The sequence below is a fragment of the Bufo bufo genome (genome assembly GCF_905171765.1).
Source record: "Bufo bufo chromosome 3 unlocalized genomic scaffold, aBufBuf1.1 SUPER_3_unloc_3, whole genome shotgun sequence".
In the NCBI taxonomy this organism is placed as follows: domain Eukaryota; kingdom Metazoa; phylum Chordata; class Amphibia; order Anura; family Bufonidae; genus Bufo; species Bufo bufo.
In genome coordinates this window covers 71456-95073 of record NW_024399988.1, presented here as the reverse complement: position 1 = coordinate 95073, position 23618 = coordinate 71456, and the positions used below count along the sequence as shown (strand labels likewise).

At 50.5% G+C, this 23618-nt stretch overlaps 1 protein-coding gene across 1 annotated transcript in view; it reads left to right on the top strand.

The window, feature by feature from the left end:
* Positions 1–1760: 1760 nt before the first annotated feature.
* The window catches only part of LOC120982834 (gastrula zinc finger protein XlCGF26.1-like), a 43252-nt gene continuing 21394 nt past the window's right edge, over positions 1761–23618 (top strand). The window contains exons 1-2 of the mRNA XM_040413016.1: positions 1761–1815; positions 1893–2016. Of these exons, the coding sequence (XP_040268950.1) occupies positions 1792–1815; positions 1893–2016 (148 nt within the window). The 5' untranslated portion in view covers positions 1761–1791. The remainder of the gene's footprint in view (positions 1816–1892; positions 2017–23618) is intronic.

Sequence of the window (23618 nt, the reverse complement as noted above, 5' to 3'; positions counted from 1 at the left end):
ACTAAAATAATAGATGGCGGAGGTGCAGTAGACATCGCTTATCTGGATTTTAGTAAGGCTTTTGATACTGTCCCACATAGAAGGCTTATCAATAAATTGCAGTCTTTGGGCTTGGACTCCCATATTGTTGAATGGATTAGGCAGTGGCTGAGGGACAGACAGCAGAGGGTTGTAGTCCATGGAGTATATTCAGACCAAGGTCTTGTTACCAGTGGGGCACCTCAGGGATCTGTTCTGGGACCCATATTGTTTAATATCTTCATAAGTGATATTGCAGAAGGCCTCGCTGGTAAGGTTTGTCTTTTTGCTGATGACACAAAGATATGTAACAGGGTTGATGTTCCTGGAGGGATACACCAAATGGAAAAGGATTTAGGAAAACTAGAAGAATGGTCAGAACTCTGGCAACTAAAATGTAATGTGGATAAGTGCAAGATAATGCACCTGGGACGTAAAAACCCAAGAGCAGAATATACAATCAGTGATCCAGTCCTAACCTCAGGGATTTAGGGGTCATTATTTCAGAAGACTTAAAGGTAGGCAGACCATGTCATAGAGCAGCAGGAGATGCTAGCAGAATGCTGGGTGTATAGGGAGAGGCATTACCAGTAGACAGAGGGGGGCGCTCATGCTGCTCTACAGAGCACTAGTGAGACCTCATCTGGAGTATTGTGCGCAGTACTGGAGGCCATATCTCCAGAAGGATACTGATACTGTGGAGAGAGTTCAGAGAAGAGCTACTAAACTAGTACATGGATTGCAGGATAAAACTTACCAGGAAAGATTAAAGGACCTTAACATGTAGAGCTCGGAAGAAAGACGAGACAGAGGGGAGATGATAGAAACTGCTAAATACATAAAGGGAATCAACAAGGGAAAAGAGGAGAGAAGATTTACAAGAAGAAAAACTGCTACAAGAGGACATAGTGTTTTACTGAGAGAGTAGTGGATGCATGGAATAGCCTTCCTGCAGAAGTGGTAGCTGCAAATACAGTGAAGGAGGTTAAGCATGCATGGGATAGGCATAAGGCCATCCTCCATATAAGATAGGGCCGGGGGCTATCCATAGTACTCAGTATATTGGGCAGACTGGATGGGCCAAATGGTTCTTATCTGCCAACACATTCTAGGTTTCTATGTAAAGGGAGGACATGACAGAGACCTTTATATATGTTAGAAATAAAGTGGGAAATGTATCATTTTCTCCCCACTAGAAAACGGCCTCCACAGAGTCGTGAGGTTGGGCGCATGCTGTACTGGTGCAAAAAGTTTTGTGTGCTTTATACACTCGCTACTTTTAAAGTGTTGTGTTTGGGGCAGGCTTAGATGGGCCATCACATTTAGTACTACTGCAGGAAACGACTCCCTTGCTGGTGTACATTTCTGCTCAGAACATTGATTCTGGTGATTGTAATATCCGTGTGTAAAATGCTGGTCTTGATAAATCTCTCCCAAGGTTTTCTGCTTCCTCCATTTGTTGATATGGCCTTTGGATCTGTTTCATCAGTGTCTTTTGAGTTGTTCTCCAGAACTGCCCCCTGTATTCGAGTAGCCTGAATCTATACATTAGGGGCCACAGTCTTCCTCTTTTTGCTGAGAGAAGAATACTACTGTTCAGTTCCCATAATGTCTCTCCATCCACAGGCTTACACAATAGTGAAGAAGACCCTGTTGGTGACTCCCATCATCCATCTTCATGAGTCAGGGTGGAGCAGGACCCCTCACCCCATCACAGAGGCTCCCCTTCACCCAGTTATACACAAGGAGAAGATCCTAGAGCTCACCCATAAGATGTTGGAGCTGCTGACTGGAGAGGTGACACTGCTGGGAATGCTGGGAAATACTCCAGCACTGGAGGGGTCTGGGTGATGACGGTGTCATTGTGTTGTCAGGTTCCTGTAAGGTGTCAGGATGTCGCTGTCTATTTCTCCTCGGATGAGTGGGAGTATTTAGGGGAACATGAGGACCTGTACAAGGACGCCATGATTGAAGATCCCCAGCCTCTGACGTCACAAGGTAAGAAGAGACACCTGGTCAGTAAATGGCCACAGGCTGGTACTGGTGGACATGTTGAAGACTTAATACCTTTGTGTGGAGCAGATCATGTTTGCTGTTTATGTAAGTCTTCTCCATAGTGCTCCATTTATTTGACAGATTCCACTTTGGCATCCCTATGGCTGGGAGCGGCACCTTATACATTGTCTTCTACAGTCTGACTATTCGGTGGCATATGGCAGAGCCTTCTATCAGAGGTCTATGTTGGGAAACCCACGTGATATATACCTCCAATGGAAGGCTCATACACGATATACTATAGTGAGAGTGACCTTCCAGTAGTCCTTCTGCCTTTCACATCTGGGATCCTCTACTTGTCACTCCACAAGCAGAGAAGATACAATATGCTGGACTGGAGAAGGTCTGATCACCGGCCACTTCTAGCTCTTAGACATCATCCTCCAGGTGTTCATGTCTGTCAGAGCAGATCCGTTGCATCTAACAACGAGCATGCCTCACAGAGTCTTCTAGCTGCGGGGTTTCACATTAGTAATATGTCATGGGCTTCGATTTCCTCTTGATGCTGCAGAATCAGGTTGTGATAAGGGTGGGAACTGGGGCAGAAGCTCTTGGCTGATGCCTCTTGTGTGGACCAGCTTTGGATGTTATGCTCCCAACTGTTCCTCAGCAGGTGTGAAGAGGTTGTTGTGTGGTGCACCCCCCCAGATATAGTCCATAGAGCAGGAGAAAGACTCACAACCTCACAATGTTCCTTTACGTGAAATGAAGGCTGCAGTTAGGGGCTTTTCAGCCCTTGCCTTATGTGATTGTGCCTAGTAGGCTTCATTATCTAGGATTGTGGATATTCAGGCATGCCTAGATAGTTGGGGCAGAGGAAGAAGCGCACAATATGGTAGTACATTCTGCACAATGTGTTACATATACAGAGTGAAAAGTGGAGCCTCACCTGGGGGGGGGGGTTGTGCTAAAGACGGGCACAACCCTATTAAAGGCTTATCCATGCAAGATGTGTCGTCGTTGGGTGTGCTGCCGCAGGTGGTAGTTCCTTCAAATGAAGATGCCAAATCTCGCAAGGAGATGTTCAGGTTGGAGTCAAAATGCCTGCTTCGGTGCACAAGAACCCGGCATAGACTGGAAGTTTCAAAATTCTTCTTTGTTTTAATAAATTGTGCATGGAGAAGTAAGAACAACACGTTTCGGGGAAGTCCTCTTCATCAGGTTAGAAATATCTAGGTCCTCATCCAAGCTTCAAGACTGTGCATCAGTCTTCTACATCTAGACGCCACCCGTATGCATAAAGCGTCCAGCCCTTCAGTATACACACGTCAGGAATGGTCCTACCTAATGAATTCCGGGTGTTTATAAGGCTGCAGAAATGGACTTCAGCTATAGCAGTCACCTTTCCTCGATACTCGGATTCCTGCAGGACGTACTAGATGACGGGAACTGAATGATGATGGTGGATAAGAGAGACTGCAATCTGACAATGGAGCAAATGGGCGGTAGAGATGGTGCACAGGCTGGAATGGACCGAACAGGCAATTAGCAGAATGCACAGGAAGCCACAAACATCAATGCTGGCAGAAGAACTACAGATTCCAGGCTACAATGACAAACAACACAAATGGACAACAGGCTACCACCATGCAAGTAAGCTGGAATCAAATACACAAAGCTCACATTATACCCAACAGCATTAAGGATGCAGAAAACATCTAAATGAAGGCTTACCAATGAAAACGAAGGGGGTTGTCGGGGGTTTTTATATTAATGACCTATCCTCCGACTTCCAGCACCCCAGCTGATCAGTAGTTTGAAGGGGCCACGGAGCCGTACTGAGCACAGCCGCTGTGCAATGGATGCCACTGTGCTCGGTGAGCTTGAGGAGGCAGTGGCACGCCCCAAAGCGCTGCATCCTCCTCAAACTTAGTGAGGTGACGGACTTCCACCGATCAGATATAGATTACCTGTCCTATTACCAAAATCTAACCAGGATGAGCAAGGATATCATCTGACCCAGATTTTGGGGTAAGGTAACTGCCCCAACAATATTAGTAAACAGGAGAGGACGAGACAATAGGGAACCTCCTGCTGCACATAACACTCAGCCAATTATACAGACACATTCCGACACTTCCTATAAGACACATCATTGTCATAATGCACAAGGATGAGGAGCAACGTACCTTCTAACGAGCAGGCAGGGTAGTCCTGGCTGTCGGGCTCCAACAGTGTGAGGGAAGCCGGGAACTACGTCTGATAGGTAGGGTTACATGGAGGATGTAGCTTCTGGCCGTGCAAATGAATCGGGCGTCCTAAGGGTGTGACGGGCATCCCTGATCAGCCACCGATATCTGGGCTGTAAACGCATGCTCCACACTTTACTGTTCTGCACCTGGCAGGGCTGGCATTGAAGTGTCTTCATCTGAATCCATTATCTCTCTCTTTCCTTCTCTCCATGAGGCTTCGGTTGTCATCGGGTTTTCGCCTCAGGTTACACTGTGGTCACATAACCCGCACAACCACAGCAGCTCTTGGAGTCAGAGGAGATGTGAAGGTCTAGATGCGTCTTATCAGCTAAAGGAAACCTGGGGTTTATACACGTGGAGATTGGTAGTAATAGTTTATGCTTCACCTGGCTGATTATAAGATGACGATCTTCACTGCATGTTCCCACACTTCTAATTCAGAATTCGCTCACAAGGTATTTGGATCGAGGTTTTCTACACCAGAGAACCCATCTAAATCCATCAATGTGTGAGCCTCTTCCACCTGCTGACAATGGATTCCTCTGCGGAAGGAGTGAAAGCCGAGTCTCTGATTGGGAGAGCCACTCCTGAGGCTTCCATGTGGGTGACGGAAGGAGCTTGAGGTTTAGCTGGTGAAGAGCAGAAGATTCAGGATTGTAGAAAAAGTAAAAAAGGAATTGTCAGTGGTGCTGCAAGAAGATGAAGGAGCCCTTGTATGAAGGAGAAGTTGGCTTTATTGATGATAAACGACACGTTCGGAGTCGGACCAACCCCTTCCTCAGATGAGTACAACAGTTAATGGGGTTTTCCGGGTTGTTAATTATAATGACCTATCCTCTAGATCAGGAATCCTCAAACTGCGGCCCTCCAGCTGTTGTAAAACTACAACTCCCACAATGCCTTGCTGTAGGCTGATACCTGTAGGCTGTTCGGGCATGCTGGGAGTTGTAGTTTTGCAACAGCTGGAGGGCCACAGTTTGAGGATGCCTGCTCTAGATAGGTCATCAGTATCTGATCAGTGGAGTCCGGGTCCCCTGCTGATTATCTGTTTGAGAAGGCAGAGGTGCTTGCAGTAGCTTTCTCGCAGCTTTCCCTAGGCCAACTGACCTCACGTTTATCGGTCACGTTGTCTAGGAGCAGCTCAGCTGCATAGAGATGAATGGGGCTGAGCGCGATACCAAGCACGGCCACTATACAATGTATGGCGCTGGTGAGCAGGGAGAAGGCCATGGTGCTCACAGGAGCCCTGGTGCCTTCTCAAACAGCTGACCGGTCCTGGGTGTCAGACCCCCACCCATCAGGTACTGAGGACCTGTCCTGAGCGCGATACCAAGCACGGCCACTATACAATGTATGGCGCTGGTGAGCAGGGAGAAGGCCATGTGCTCACAGGAGCCCTCTCAAACAGCTGACCGGTCCTGGGTGTCAGACCCCCACCCATCAGGTACTGAGGACCTGTCCTGAGGAGAAGTTATCTGTAGTAAAATGTCAGAACACAAATGCAAACATACAGGTTACAATCTATATATCTATACACACAGACAAAAGTTAAATGTTAGTTTGACCAAAAAAAATAAATAAATAACAGTTTAATCAGAAAGATGACTCGTACTGTACAACGAGAATCAAACCGTAATTAGACGTATGACCCTACTGTAGATGAGAAGCTGCACCAGAATACCTACCAGAGATAGAAGCCAGGACAGTACAAAGGACTGAAAAGCAATAGAAGAGTGAGATGAATGGTTAAGAGGAACAATATCCCAAATGTTAGGAGGTTATAAAAGCACTTGAGTCACCTCATTAAGGTACGGGCCTCGAATCTGTGCTATCTACCTATGGGTGTCAGGGAAACCCTCTTCTGGAACTTGGGAGAGACTTGACAGGACCTCCAAGTCTGTCAGCGAGGTTCAGATGGAGTCCTTAACGATGCATCGGAGAGAAAGAAAGACACAGATACAATGTCTCCAGGTGTCTTTTATATGTCCATACAGAGGTTCTCCTGCCTCCAGTACTATACCAGTATGAACTGGTCTTCTCCAGTATGAACCATCCTATGGACACAGATACAATGTCTCCAGGTGTCTTTTATATGTCCATACAGGGGTTCTCCTGCCTCCAGTACTATCCCAGTATGAACTGGTCTTCTCCAGTATGAACCATCCTATGGACACAGATACAATGTCTCCAGGTGTCTTTTATATGTCCATACGGAGGGGCTCCTGCCTCCAGTACTATACCAGTATGAACTGGTCTTGTCCAGTATGGACCATCCTATGGACACAGATACAATGTCTCCAGGTGTCTTTTATATGTCCATGCAGAGGTTCTCCTGCCTCCAGTACTATCCCAGTATGAACTGGTCTTGTCCAGTATGAACCATCCTATGGACACAGATACAATGTTTCCAGGTGTCTTTTATATGTCCATGGTGTGTGACAGAATCTCCACCAGATATACGCCATAAAAGTGGCTTATATCTGTTTGTACATGACCCTCATTTTACATATATGTACATATGGAGGTTCTCCTGCCCCAGTACTATACCAGTATAAACTGGTTTTGTCCAGTATGGGCATATGGGAAATGCAGAACTTATCTTTATCATAGTCAATAGGCATGACCCAAGGCCCTGACAGTTCCCATCATGTTGGAGAACATGGTGTTTTGAAAGTCCTTGTTTCAGGTACTTCTTCTTGATATTGTAGCTATGCCGATTTAACTTTTCATGTAGGGCTTGTGTGGTGCGTCCTATGTATTGTAGGCCGCAGGCAGACTCTACAAGATAGATCAGGTTAAATTGTCTATCTGCTTAGAGGGAACCTTTTTCTTTGAATCTTTTTTTCAATATCTGGGCCGGTCTACAAAAAGCGGAATCCTCTGTGCAGTGCTTATCCTCTGGAGTTGACTATAGGGGATATTCAATGACCTCGTCTTGTAGCGGTGGCTATCAACAGCTCAGAAGTATGATGAGGTGATGAACTGATCCCCTTTGTGGGTAACTCTCACCTTGTAAGGTCCCTTAATGTCCCACCCATCACTCTTCATTTCATCGGGAAAGGCTTCATACGCTTTTTTTAACCTTGTGGGCGATGCCCGTCTTCCTCTTTTGCCACCAAAACAAGCTTTTTAACAACCACTTTTGCGTCTCTTAACTGTTAATGTACTTACCTGAGGAAGGGGTCGGCCCGATCCCGAAACGTGTTGTTATTCTTCATACAAGGGTCCTTCATACTCCTTCTTGCAGCATCGCTGACCACTCCTTTTTTACTACTTGATTACCTCAACCCCGAGTGCCGGCAGGAGGGCGTTCAGCGGCAAGTATTTGACAGGATACGAGCGATCGCACCAGCACAACACCAGCAGGGGAGAGGCTTTCTTTCTCCCTGTTACCCCTGCCCCCCGATACCCCAGTCCTACTCACCCCGCTCTCCACCATTTTGTCTAGGAGGACACGGCATTGTTATTTAGGCCCCGATCACTAAACCTAGAAGTGAAGGGTCTGAGAGAAGTGTCTGAGCTATAGATCTACGGGAGGCCATGTATTCAGTCACCGTGTGCTTGTGTCTCCATAGATGGACCCAGGAGGAGAAGTCCCCTCGAGAGATGTCCCCGTCCTCTGTATTTCCAGGACTGTCCAGAGGAGAAGCCCCCAGAGAACCATCAGGTAGAAGGAGCTGAGCCCTGTAGACCTCTATATAGAGGGGTCATAGATGGTGGGGGTCTCTTACTTGGACCTGTTTCCCACCTGTCTGCTGTATTGTCCTGAATTGTTACAGATGACAAATCAGGAGGAAGATGTGACTGATATTAAAGTGGAGGATGAAGAAGAGCGGATGATGGGCGATCCCCCGTGTAAGAGTGAGGTGGAGGAGGACCTTCCAGTCCATGTCACCACAGGTATGGGATATTGGATTCCTACGTTTCTTCAGGTGAGGCTCCACCTTAGAGCTGCAGTAAAAGAGCACTCCGGGCAGTGACCCCTGTGTTATGTGCAGGAGCGGAGGGAGATGTCTTTCCAGGGTCCAGTCAGCACAAGGCTGATTACCAGCTGCAGTAATGGCCGGGATCAGTGCTGAGAGTGGTCTGTCTTTATGATGTGCTCTTCAGGGGGACCCACTGACTCTTCCCCGACAGCAGATTCTGGCTGAATTAAACCTAAAACAAACACAACTTTTTAACCTCATTCAGACAAGTTGGGTCTTTAGAGGTGGCGCCTGCTCAGGAGCAGAGTGAGCACCGTAACCACCTGATGTCTTACACAGCAGACATTTGGTGGCCCAGTACACAATCGGCAATAATGCAGATCATGGACATTTAACCCCTCAGATGCCGTGTGCAGCAAGCCTCTGGGAGCCAGTGTAGAGGACGGGAGTGGTAGTGGCCCTGATGTAGTGTCATTGTCCTACTTACCTCCCTGGGGTCCCTGTAGCACTTGTAACGTAGGCTTTAGTGCAATTCTTCACTGGCATCAGCACGGATACGGAGGTTGGTTGGTGGCGGTCCAGCCCTTGGGTGATACTGGTGGCTGGTTAGTAAAGGGTGGCCTTGCCGTATTCTCACGTCACAGCAGGGTCTCCTCTTTGCTGCAGGGCTTTTTATTTTTTAGAGAAAGCCTCCATACCTTGGTTACACTTGGAAAATAGAACACGGGATCCAGCTCCATCCTGCAGCAGAGGAGGAATCCTTCCAGTACAGGACGGTCTCGTCTACGCGTTTCAGACCTTATACATTCAGGACTCATGACAAAGGAGACCCTCAACTGACTGCACTTTACAGGCTCAAACACCTGAGTCAGGGCTTCCCGTCATCAGAAACATGTTCAACACGTAAAAAAGCTACTACAGCGATAGACGAATCAGAAAGCGGAGAAAAGCGTGTATACATAGATATAAGAAAGCGGAGATAAGCGTGTATACATAGATCTAAGAAAGCGGAGATAAGCGTGTATACATAGATATAAGAAAGCAGAGATAAGCGTGTATACATAGATATAAGAAAGCGGAGATAAGCGTGTATACATAGATATAAGAGAGCAGAGATAAGCGTGTATACATAGATATAAGAGAGCAGAGATAAGCGTGTATACGTAGATATAAGAAAGCAGAGATAAGCGTGTATACGTAGATATAAGAAAGCAGAGATAAGCGTGTATACGTAGATATAAGAAAGCAGAGATAAGCGTGTATACGTAGATATAAGAAAGCAGAGATAAGCGTGTATACATAGATATAAGAAAGCAGAGATAAGCGTGTATACATAGATATAAGAAAGCAGAGATAAGCGTGTATACATAGATATAAAGCAGAGATAAGCGTGTATACATAGATATAAAGCAGAGATAAGCGTGTATACATAGATATAAAGCAGAGATAAGCATGTATACATAGATATAAGAAAGCGGAGATAAGCGTGTATACATAGATATAAAGCAGAGATAAGCGTGTATACGTAGATATAAAGCGGAGATAAGCGTGTATAGATAGATATAAAGCAGAGATAAGCGTGTATACATAGATATAAGAAAGCAGAGATAAGCGTGTATACATAGATATAAGAAAGTGGAGATAAGCGTGTATAGATAGATATAAGAAAGCCAACGCTGATCTATAACAGAGTTACACCATATACAGAGGAGACCCCGGTCCTAATATTCGGCCTCTTGTGAAGACCCCTCGGACGGCGAGTATTGAGCTGAACATCCAGGAGCTTCTCTAGTACGCGATTCCTCCTTACAGGAGCTGTGACCGTCTTGATTCCCTGCCCCCGAGGTTCTGATGTGTCTCCGCCATGTAGGACCGCAGTGTGCGCCAGCAGCAGACGTAGTGCGGCACATCAGAACTCTGCTCGCCGATCCTGGTAGTGCATCCACCATGCTGTAACTCTCCGCCTCACACGTGATTACACCGCACATTTGGGATTACAGTTTAAATAGGCTTTGACTATAGATTCTCTCTGGTTAGCGGTGGATTCATAGCTCTGCTTGCTTTGGTGTGGTCACAGCATTTACCGCGTGCACAGCGATGGCTGCCTTTAACAATCCACGTGGGATAATGCGCTGGGACTTAGACGGCCGCCCGAGGAGGGTGCTCTCGTCCGGGCAGTGAGGCCGGTGCCTCGTCCGGGCAGTGAGGCCGGTGCAGTTCTGCCTCGCACGGATCATTTCACCTTTAGGAATATTCCTAATAACGTGGCGGATGAGGAGGCAGAGTCGTGTGTGCGGCTAATTCTTCTCTGAAAGTGGATGTAAACATTCTGGACATCCCCCCCCCCCCCTACAGGCACAAATCCAAAAAGGTAACCATGATAGCATCATAGTGAACACTAGAAGAAGTAGAGCTCAAACATGACGGAAGATAATGGCCAGACAGCGGTATGGCCGCCACATCACCAGACCTCACAGACAGCAGTATGGCCGCCACATCACCAGACCGCACAGACAGCGGTATGGCCGCCACATCACCAGACCTCACAGACAGCGGTATGGCCGCCACATCACCAGACCGCACAGACAGCGGTATGGCCGCCACATCACCAGACCTCACAGACAGCGGTATGGCCGCCACATCACCAGACCTCACAGACAGCGGTATGGCCGCCACATCACCAGACCGCACAGACAGCAGTATGGCCGCCACATCACCAGACCTCACAGACAGCAGTATGGCCGCCACATCACCAGACCGCACAGACAGCGGTATGGCCGCCACATCACCAGACCGCACAGACAGCGGTATGGCCGCCACATCACCAGACCGCACAGACAGCAGTATGGCCGCCACATCACCAGACCTCACAGACAGCGGTATGGCCGCCACATCACCAGACCTCACAGACAGCGGTATGGCCGCCACATCACCAGACCGCACAGACAGCGGTATGGTCGCCACATCACCAGACCTCACAGACAGCGGTATGGTCGCCACATCACCAGACCGCACAGACAGCGGTATGGCCGCCACATCACCAGACCGCACAGACAGCGGTATGGCCGCCACATCACCAGACCGCACAGACAGCAGTATGGCCGCCACATCACCAGACCGCACAGACAGCAGTATGGCCGCCACATCACCAGACCTCACAGACAGCGGTATGGCCGCCACATCACCAGACAGCACAGACAGCGGTATGGCCGCCACATCACCAGACCGCACAGACAGCGGTATGGCCGCCACATCACCAGACCTCACAGACAGCGGTATGGCCGCCACATCACCAGACAGCACAGACAGCAGTATGGCCGCCACATCACCAGACCTCACAGACAGCAGTATGGCCGCCACATCACCAGACCGCACAGACAGCAGTATGGCCGCCACATCACCAGACCGCACAGACAGCGGTATGGCCGCCACATCACCAGACCGCACAGACAGCGGTATGGCCGCCACATCACCAGACCGCACAGACAGCGGTATGGCCGCCACATCACCAGACCTCACAGACAGCGGTATGGCCGCCACATCACCAGACCTCACAGACAGCGGTATGGCCGCCACATCACCAGACCGCACAGACAGCGGTATGGCCGCCACATCACCAGACCTCACAGACAGCGGTATGGCCGCCACATCACCAGACCTCACAGACAGCGGTATGGCCGCCACATCACCAGACCTCACAGACAGCGGTATGGCCGCCACATCACCAGACCTCACAGACAGCGGTATGGCCGCCACATCACCAGACCCCACAGACAGCAGTATGGCCGCCACATCACCAGACCGCACAGACAGCAGTATGGCCGCCACATCACCAGACCTCACAGACAGCGGTATGGCCGCCACATCACCAGACAGCACAGACAGCAGTATGGCCGCCACATCACCAGACCTCACAGACAGCAGTATGGCCGCCACATCACCAGACCTCACAGACAGCAGTATGGCCGCCACATCACCAGACAGCACAGACAGCGGTATGGCCGCCACATCACCAGACCTCACAGACAGCGGTATGGCCGCCACATCACCAGACCTCACAGACAGCAGTATGGCCGCCACATCACCAGACCTCACAGACAGCAGTATGGCCGCCACATCACCAGACCTCACAGACAGCGGTATGGCCGCCACATCACCAGACCTCACAGACAGCAGTATGGCCGCCACATCACCAGACCTCACAGACAGCGGTATGGCCGCTACATCACCAGACCGCACAGACAGCGGTATGGCCGCCACATCACCAGACCGCACAGACAGCAGTATGGCCGCCACATCACCAGACCTCACAGACAGCGGTATGGCCGCCACATCACCAGACCGCACAGACAGCGGTATGGCCGCCACATCACCAGACCTCACAGACAGCAGTATGGCCGCCACATCACCAGACCTCACAGACAGCAGTATGGCCGCCACATCACCAGACCTCACAGACAGCGGTATGGCCGCCACATCACCAGACCTCACAGACAGCGGTATGGCCGCCACATCACCAGACCTCACAGACAGCAGTATGGCCGCCACATCACCAGACCGCACAGACAGCAGTATGGCCGCCACATCACCAGACCTCACAGACAGCGGTATGGCCGCCACATCACCAGACCTCACAGACAGCAGTATGGCCGCCACATCACCAGACCGCACAGACAGCAGTATGGCCGCCACATCACCAGACAGCACAGACAGCAGTATGGCCGCCACATCACCAGACCTCACAGACAGCAGTATGGCCGCCACATCACCAGACAGCAGTATGGCCGCCACATCACCAGACCGCACAGACAGCGGTATGGCCGCCACATCACCAGACCTCACAGACAGCAGTATGGCCGCCACATCACCAGACCGCACAGACAGCGGTATGGCCGCCACATCACCAGACCTCACAGACAGCGGTATGGCCGCCACATCACCAGACCTCACAGACAGCGGTATGGCCGCCACATCACCAGACCGCACAGACAGCGGTATGGCCGCCACATCACCAGACCTCACAGACAGCGGTATGGCCGCCACATCACCAGACCGCACAGACAGCGGTATGGTCGCCACATCACCAGACCGCACAGACAGCGGTATGGTCGCCACATCACCAGACCGCACAGACAGCGGTATGGCCGCCACATCACCAGACCGCACAGACAGCGGTATGGCCGCCACATCACCAGACCTCACAGACAGCGGTATGGCCGCCACATCACCAGACCGCACAGACAGCGGTATGGCCGCCACATCACCAGACCTCACAGACAGCGGTATGGCCGCCACATCACCAGACCGCACAGACAGCGGTATGGTCGCCACATCACCAGACCGCACAGACAGCGGTATGGCCGCCACATCACCAGACAGCACAGACAGCGGTATGGCCGCCACATCACCAGACCTCACAGACAGCGGTATGGCCGCCACATCACCAGACCTCACAGACAGCGGTATGGCCGCCACATCACCAGACAGCACAGACAGCGGTATGGCCGCCACATCACCAGACCTCACAGACAGCAGTATGGCCGCCACATCACCAGACAGCACAGACAGCAGTATGGCCGCCACATCACCAGACCTCACAGACAGCGGTATGGCCGCCACATCACCAGACAGCACAGACAGCAGTATGGCCGCCACATCACCAGACCTCACAGACAGCAGTATGGCCACCACATCACCAGACCGCACAGACAGCAGTATGGCCGCCACATCACCAGACCTCACAGACAGCGGTATGGCCGCCACATCACCAGACCTCACAGACAGCGGTATGGCCGCCACATCACCAGACAGCACAGACAGCGGTATGGCCGCCACATCACCAGACCTCACAGACAGCAGTATGGCCGCCACATCACCAGACAGCACAGACAGCAGTATGGCCGCCACATCACCAGACCTCACAGACAGCGGTATGGCCGCCACATCACCAGACCTCACAGACAGCGGTATGGCCGCCACATCACCAGACCTCACAGACAGCGGTATGGCCGCCACATCACCAGACAGCACAGACAGCAGTATGGCCGCCACATCACCAGACCGCACAGACAGCAGTATGGCCGCCACATCACCAGACCTCACAGACAGCGGTATGGCCGCCACATCACCAGACCGCACAGACAGCGGTATGGTCGCCACATCACCAGACCGCACAGACAGCGGTATGGCCGCCACATCACCAGACCGCACAGACAGCAGTATGGCCGCCACATCACCAGACCTCACAGACAGCGGTATGGCCGCCACATCACCAGACCTCACAGACAGCGGTATGGCCGCCACATCACCAGACAGCACAGACAGCAGTATGGCCGCCACATCACCAGACCGCACAGACAGCAGTATGGCCGCCACATCACCAGACCTCACAGACAGCGGTATGGCCGCCACATCACCAGACCGCACAGACAGCGGTATGGTCGCCACATCACCAGACCGCACAGACAGCGGTATGGCCGCCACATCACCAGACCGCACAGACAGCAGTATGGCCGCCACATCACCAGACAGCACAGACAGCAGTATGGCCGCCACATCACCAGACCTCACAGACAGCGGTATGGCCGCCACATCACCAGACCTCACAGACAGCGGTATGGCCGCCACATCACCAGACAGCACAGACAGCGGTATGGCCGCCACATCACCAGACCTCACAGACAGCAGTATGGCCGCCACATCACCAGACCTCACAGACAGCAGTATGGCCGCCACATCACCAGACAGCACAGACAGCGGTATGGCCGCCACATCACCAGACCTCACAGACAGCAGTATGGCCGCCACATCACCAGACAGCACAGACAGCGGTATGGCCGCCACATCACCAGACCTCACAGACAGCGGTATGGCCGCCACATCACCAGACCTCACAGACAGCAGTATGGCCGCCACATCACCAGACCTCACAGACAGCAGTATGGCCGCCACATCACCAGACCGCACAGACAGCAGTATGGCCGCCACATCACCAGACCTCACAGACAGCGGTATGGCCGCCACATCACCAGACAGCACAGACAGCGGTATGGCCGCCACATCACCAGACCTCACAGACAGCGGTATGGCCGCCACATCACCAGACCTCACAGACAGCAGTATGGCCGCCACATCACCAGACAGCACAGACAGCAGTATGGCCGCCACATCACCAGACCGCACAGACAGCGGTATGGCCGCCACATCACCAGACCCCACAGACAGCAGGTCATCGATGTAGCGCCATACCACTGAATGCGATCATGTATCGATGAGGAGAAAGTGTTCTCCCACCAAGCCATAAAGATATTGGCTATGGAGGGACAGAACCCGCCCCATCGACACCCGCCACCTGTAGATAACAATCATGGTCAAACATGAAGAAGTTCTGCCTGAGGAGGAAATCGACCACCAGACCAATGTGATGGGAGAACACCTACATGGCGGAGACACATCAGAACCTCGGGGGCAGGGAATCGAGACGGTCACGGCTCCTATAAGGAGGAATCACGGACTAGAGAAGCGTCTGGATGTTCAGCTCGATACTCGCCGTCCGAGGGGTCTTCACAAGAGGCCGGGTCTTATTCTGCAAATAGACCGGGGTCTCCTCTGTTTATGGTGTAACTCTGTTATAGATCAGCGTCCGCTATATCTATGTATACACGCTTATCTCCGCTTTCTTATATCTATGTATACACGCTTATCTCTGCTTTCTTATATCTACGTATACACGCTTTTCTCCGCTTTCTTATATCTACGTATACATGCTTATCTCCGCTTTCTGATTCGTCTATCGCTGTAGTAGCTTTTTTACGTGTTGAACATGTGTTTCTGATGACGGGAAGCCCTGACTCAGGTGTTTGAGCCTGTAAAGTGCAGTCAGTTGACTGTTATGAGTAAGGACCTGAATGTATAAGGTCTGAAACGCGTAGATTGCGCTGGATCCCGTGTTCTATTTTTCAGGTCTACCAGTCGGCCGCGTCCAGGAGCTGTTCCGTGCTCATGGCAGAGGAGCAGGTGAGAGCTGCCTATTCTCTTTCTATGTGAATACCTTGGTTACACTCTATCTGACCACGGTTTTCAGATGGACCCAGAGAAGTGGTCTGAAGTTCTGGGCTGACCTCATCCTACAGCTCTAAGAGTCATCCAGCAGTTCTTAGGTTTTTCCAAATTATTGGCAATTTATTCAATCACTTACCTCCCCCAGCAGAAGGTGTGAATGCTAAGGAATGGACACCCGAGGGCAAGTCTGCATCTTAGTATTTTCAAGCAGGCCTTCTGTTATGGTTTGCCCCTACACACGGTGTCTGACTGGGGAGTGCAGAACACTTCTATAACCGTTTCTCCTTATTTGCCACCTTGAAAAAATGGCGGTCTAGACTACTGAGAGTCCTAAACACTTATTTAAGCCACGTTCTTATCAGTAAGATACGGACTGAGCGATAATGAGTGTTTATAACATCAGAGAGATAAGGAGCCGTGGGCTCCATGACTGGCGGAGCAGAGATAAAGAGCCGTGGGCTCCCTGACTGGCGGAGCAGAGATAAGGAGCCGTGGGCTCCATGACTGGCGGAGCAGAGATAAAGAGCCGTGGGCTCCCTGACTGGCGGAGCAGAGATAAAGAGCCGTGGGCTCCCTGACTGGCGGAGCAGAGATAAAGAGCCGTGGGCTCCCTGACTGGCGGAGCAGAGATAAGGAGCCGTGGGCTCCCTGACTGGCGGAGCAGAGATAAGGAGCCGTGGGCTCCCTGACTGGCGGAGCAGAGATAAGGAGCCGTGGGCTCCCTGACTGGCGGAGTAGAGATAAGGAGCCGCGGGCTCCCTGACTGGCGGAGCAGAGATAAGGAGCCGTGGGCTCCCTGACTGGCGGAGCAGAGATAAGGAGCCGTGGGCTCCCTGACTGGCGGAGCAGAGATAAGGAGCCGTGGGCTCCCTGACTGGCGGAGCAGAGATAAGGAGCCGTGGGCTCCCTGACTGGCGGAGCAGAGATAAGGAGCCGTGGGCTCCCTGACTGGCGGAGTAGAGATAAGGAGCCGTGGGCTCCCTGACTGGCGGAGTAGAGATAAGGAGCCGTGGGCTCCCTGACTGGCGGAGCAGAGATAAGGAGCCGTGGGCTCCCTGACTGGCGGAGCAGAGATAAGGAGCCGTGGGCTCCCTGACTGGCGGAGCAGAGATAAGGAGCCGTGGGCTCCCTGACTGGCGGAGCAGAGATAAGGAGCCGTGGGCTCCCTGACTGGCGGAGTAGAGATAAGGAGCCGTGGGCTCCCTGACTGGCGGAGCAGAGATAAGGAGCCGTGGGCTTCCTGACTGGCGGAGCAGATATAAGGAGCCGCGGGCTCCCTGACTGGCGGAGCAGAGATAAGGAGCCGTGGGCTCCATGACTGGCGAAGCAGAGATAAGGAGCCGTGGGCTCCCTGACTGGCGAAGCAGAGATAAGGAGCCGTGGGCTCCCTGACTGGCGAAGCAGAGATAAGGAGCCGTGGGCTCCCTGACTGGCGGAGCAGAGATAAGGAGCCGTGGGCTCCCTGACTGGCGGAGCAGAGATAAGGAGCCGTGGGCTCCCTGACTGGCGGAGCAGAGATAAGGAGCCGTGGGCTCCCTGACTGGCGGAGCAGAGATAAGGAGCCGCGGGCTCCCTGACTGGCGGAGCAGAGATAAGGAGCCGTGGGCTCCCTGACTGGCGGAGCAGAGAGAAAATTCAGATTCTGCTACTGGAGCCTCTCAGCCCTGTGCAGAGATAATGGCTCCATGCTTTTAATAAAGACCAATTGAAAAAATTATTTTAACTCAAAATGAGTACAATGCAATGATAAAAAATAAAAATAAAATTGCCCCCAAAGGTGTACATAGCCTTTAATAATACTGGGGGCCACTAAATGGACATATTTGGGGTCACCAAGGGGACATTGTTTATACTCGGGGGCACTATGAGGGTCATTTGATGTCCAGGGGGCGTTATGGGGGGTGTTATGTATAATGTGAGGGCACTAAAGTAGTTGGGATTTAAAAAAAACTATCAAATTCACCCATTTTAATGACCATTACAAATTGATGCAAAACGACCATTAAAAACCAACAGATGGCCAGAAAATGGATGAAAATGTCCATAAATAACTGACCGTGTGTCTGTGACCGGCAAGACCCCTTTTCTTGTGTATGGTCACCAGTAGGGGGTGCCGCTTCTGCTTCCTGTCTCCTCAGGAGTGCTGTCAATGATTATTTCCAGATCTGGCGAGAAACTAAAACTGGACCGCTGCGGGCTCCTGCTCGCATAGTTACATAGTTAATATGGTTGAAAAAAGACATAAGTCCATCAAGTTCCACCAAGGCATGGGGGGTGGGGACGCGAATCCCTGAAGGAAGTGAGACTCAGATTTACACACGTTTTCAGAAGCATTAATGTTTACTTTTAAGAATTCATCTAAAAACCTGCCCCCTGTTCCTTCTGTGACCACGTCCTGAGGTGTCTACTCCACAGATTCACAGCTCTTACAGTAAAGAACCCTTGTATAAACCGTCCCCTGTTCCTGGAGTGCCCACGTCCGGAGGTGTCTATTCCACAGATTCACAGCTCTTACACTAAAGAAGCTTTGTATAAACCGTCCCCTGTTCCTGGAGTGCCCACGTCCTGAGGTCTCTATTCCACAGCTTCACAGCTCTTACAGTAAAGAACCCTTGTATAAACCGTCCCCTGTTCCTGCTGTGACCACGTCCTGAGGTGTCTATCCTACAGATTCACAGCTCTTACAGTAAAGAAGCCTTGTATAAACCTGTCCCCTGTTCCTGCTGTGACCACGTCCTGAGGTGTCTACTCCACAGATACTCAGCTCTTACAGTAAAGAATCCTTGTATAAACCGTCCCCTGTTCCAGGAGTGCCCACGTCCGGAGGTGTCTATTCCACAGAGTCACAGCTCTTACAGTAAAGAAGCCTTGTATAAACCCGTCCCCTGTTTTTGGAGTGCCCACGTCCTGAGGTGTCTATTCCACAGATTCACAGCTCTTACACTAAAGAAGCCTTGTATAAACCGTCCCCTGTTCCTGGAGTGCCCACGTCCTGAGGTGTCTACTCCACAGATTCACAGCTCTTACAGTAAAGAAGCCTTGTATAAACCCGTCCCCTGTTCCTGATGTGACCACGTCCTGAGGTCTGTATTCCACAGATTCACAGCTCTTACAGTAAAGAACCCTTGTATAAACCTGTCCCCTCTTCCTGCTGTGACCACGTCCTGAGGAGTCTATTCCACAGATTCACAGCTCTTACAGTAAAGAATCCTTGTATAAACCCGTCCCCTGTTCCTGCTGTGACCACGTCCTGAGGTGTCTACTCCACAGATTCACAGCTCTTACAGTAAAGAAGCCTTGTATAAACCCGTCCCCTGTTCCTTCTGTGACCACGTCCTGAGGTGTCTACTCCACAGAATCACAGCTCTTACAGTAAAGAACCCTTGTATAAACCGTCCCCTGTTCCTGGAGTGCCCACGTCCGGAGGTGTCTATTCCACAGATTCACAGCTCTTACAGTAAAGAAGCCTTGTATAAACCTGTCCCCTGTTCCTGCTGTGACCACGTCCTGAGGTCTCTATTCCACAGATTCACAGCTCTTACAGTAAAGAAGCCTTGTATAAACCCGTCCCCTGTTCCTGCTGTGACCACGTCCTGAGGTGTCTATTCCACAGATTCACAGCTCTTACAGTAAAGAATCCTTGTATAAACCCGTCCCCTGTTCCTGGAGTGTCCACGTCCTGAGGTGTCTACTCCACAGATTCACAGCTCTTACAGTAAAGAACCCTTGTATAAACCGTCCCCTGTTCCTGGAGTGCCCACGTCCGGAGGTGTCTATTCCACAGATTCACAGCTCTTACACTAAAGAAGCCTTGTATAAACCTGTCCTCTGCTCCTTCTGTGACCACGTCCTGAGGTGTCTACTCCACAGATTCACAGCTCTTACAGTAAAGAACCTTTGTATAAACCGTCCCCTGTTCCTGGAGTGCCCACGTCCGGAGGTGTCTATTCCACAGATTCACAGTTCTTACAGTAAAGAAGCCTTGTATAAACCCGTCCCCTGTTACTGGAGTGCCCACGTCCTGAGGTGTCTATTCCACAGATTCACAGCTCTTACAGTAAAGAACCCTTGTATAAACCGTCCCCTGTTCCTGGAGTGCCCACGTCCTGAGGTGTCTACTCCACAGTTTCACAGTTCTTACAGTAAAGAACCCTTGTATAAACCTGTCCCCTGTTCCTGCTGTGACCACGTCCTGAGGAGTCTATTCCACAGATTCACAGCTCTTACAGTAAAGAAGCCTTGTATAAACCTGTCCCCTGTTCCTGCTGTGACCACGTCCTGAGGTCTCTATTCCACAGATTCACAGCTCTTACAGTAAAGAAGCCTTGTATAAACCCGTCCCCTGTTCCTTCTGTGACCACGTCCTGAGGTGTCTATTCCACAGATTCACAGCTCTTACACTAAAGAAACCTTGTATAAACCTGTCCTCTGTTCCTGGAGTGCCCACGTCCGGAGGTGTCTATTCCACAGATTCACAGTTCTTACAGTAAAGAAGCCTTGTATAAACCCGTCCCCTGTTCCTGGAGTGCCCACGTCCGGAGGTGTCTATTCCACAGAGTCACAGCTCTTACAGTAAAGAAGCCTTGTATAAACCAGTCCCCTGTTCCTGGAGTGCCCACGTCCTGAGGTGTCTATTCCACAGATTCACAGCTCTTACACTAAAGAAGCCTTGCATAAACCGTCCCCTGTTCCTGGAGTGCCCACGTCCTGAGGTGTCTACTCCACAGATTCACAGCTCTTACAGTAAAGAAGCCTTGTATAAACCTGTCCCCTGTTCCTGCTGTGACCACGTCCTGAGGTCTCTATTCCACAGATTCACAGCTCTTACAGTAAAGAAGCCTTGTATAAACCCGTCCCCTGTTCCTGCTGTGACCACGTCCTGAGGTGTCTGCTCCACAGATTCACAGCTCTTACAGTAAAGAAGCCTTGTATAAACCCGTTCCCTGTTCCTGGAGTGTCCACGTCCTGAGGTGTCTACTCCACAGATTCACAGCTCTTACAGTAAAGAAGCCTTGTATAAACCCGTCCCCTGTTCCTGCTGTGACCACGTCCTGAGGTGTCTGCTCCACAGATTCACAGCTCTTACAGTAAAGAAGCCTTGTATAAACCCGTCCCCTGTTCCTGCTGTGACCACGTCCTGAGGTCTCTATTCCACAGATTCACAGCTCTTACAGTAAAGAACCCTTGTATAAACCCGTCCCCTGTTCCTGCTGTGACCACGTCCTGAGGTGTCTACTCCACAGATTCACAGCCCTTACAGTAAAGAACCCTTGTATAAACCCGTCCCCTGTTCCTGCTGTGACCACGTCCTGAGGTCTCTATTCCACAGATTCACAGCTCTTACAGTAAAGAACCCTTGTATAAACCCGTCCCCTGTTCCTGCTGTGACCACGTCCTGAGGTGTCTACTCCACAGATTCACAGCCCTTACAGTAAAGAACCCTTGTATAAACCCGTCCCCTGTTCCTGCTGTGACCACGTCCTGAGGTGTCTATTCCACAGATTCACAGCCCTTACAGTAAAGAATCCTTGTATAAACCCGTCCCCTGTTCCTGCTGTGACCACGTCCTGAGGTGTCTACTCCACAGAGTCACAGCTCTTACAGTAAAGAACCCTTGTATAAACCCGTCCCCTGTTCCTGCTGTGACCACGTCCTGAGGTGTCTACTCCACAGATTCACAGCCCTTACAGTAAAGAACCCTTGTATAAACCCGTCCCCTGTTCCTGCTGTGACCACGTCCTGAGGTGTCTATTCCACAGATTCACAGCCCTTACAGTAAAGAATCCTTGTATAAACCCGTCCCCTGTTCCTGATGTGACCACGTCCTGAGGTGTCTGCTCCACATATTCACAGCTCTTACAGTAAAGAAGCCTTGTATAAACCTGTCCCCTGTTCCTGCTGTGACCACGTCCCGAGGTTTCTATTCCACAGATTCACAGCTCTTACAGTAAAGAAGCCTTGTATAAACCCGTCCCCTGTTCCTGCTGTGACCACGTCCTGAGGTCTCTATTCCACAGATTCACAGCTCTTACAGTAAAGAACCCTTGTATAAACCCGTCCCCTGTTCCTGCTGTGACCATGTCCTGAGGTGTCTACTCCACAGATTCACAGCCCTTACAGTAAAGAACCCTTGTATAAACCCGTCCCCTGTTCCTGCTGTGACCACGTCCTGAGGTGTCTATTCCACAGATTCACAGCCCTTACAGTAAAGAATCCTTGTATAAACCCGTCCCCTGTTCCTGCTGTGACCACGTCCAGAGGTGTCTACTCAACAGATTCACAGCTCTTACAGTAAAGAAGCTTTGAAACTTCCAGAGACTAAACTTTTTTCTTCTCCAGTCGGAGGCAGCGCCCCCTTCTCTTTTGAAGGTATTTTACGTGGAACAGTTTTTCACCGTATTTTTTGCATGGCTCATTTATATATTTGTACAGGTAATCATGTCCCCCCTTAGACGTCTCTTCTCAAGACTGAATACATTTTATTCTTTAATCTTCCCCCATAACTCGGACCCTCCAGGCCCCTCATCAGTTTAGTCGCTCTCCTCTGTACTCTCTCCAGCTCCAGGGCGTCCTTTCTATGGACTGGTGCCCAGAACTGAACTGCATATTCCAGATGAGGCCGCACCAGCGCTTTGTATAGTGGTAATATTACATCCCTGCCCCGCGAGTCCATGCATCGTTTAATGCATGACAATATCCTGGTGGCCTTAGAAGCAGCTGATTGACATTGTGCTGTAATTTAATCTACCATCTACAAGGAGACCCAAATCCTTCTCTATAAGTGACTCTTCAGTGTTACTCCTCCTAGGACATATGATGTATGTAGATTATTAGTACTTGATCCATCTCTACAAGTGACTCTCCAGTGTTACTCCTCCTAGGACATATGATGTATGTAGATTATTAGTACCCAATCCTTCTCTACAAGTGACTCTCCAGTGTTACTACTCCTAGGACATATGATGTATGTAGATTATTAGTACCCGATACTTCTCTACAAGTGACTCTTCAGTGTTACTACTCCTAGGACATATGATGTATGTAGATTATTAGTACCCGATACTTCTCTACAAGTGACTCTTCAGTGTTACTCCTCCTAGGACATATGATGTATCTAGATTATTAGTACTTGATCCATCTCTACAAGTGACTCTCCGGTGTTACTCCTCCTAGGACGTATGATGTATGTAGATTATTAGTACCTGATCCTTCTCTACAAGTGACTCTCCAGTGTTACTCGTCCTAGGACATATGATGTTTGTAGATTATTAGTACCTGATCCTTCTCTACAAGTGACTCTCCAGTGTTACTCCTCCTAGGACATATGATGTGTGTAGATTATTAGTACCTGATCCTTCTCTACAAG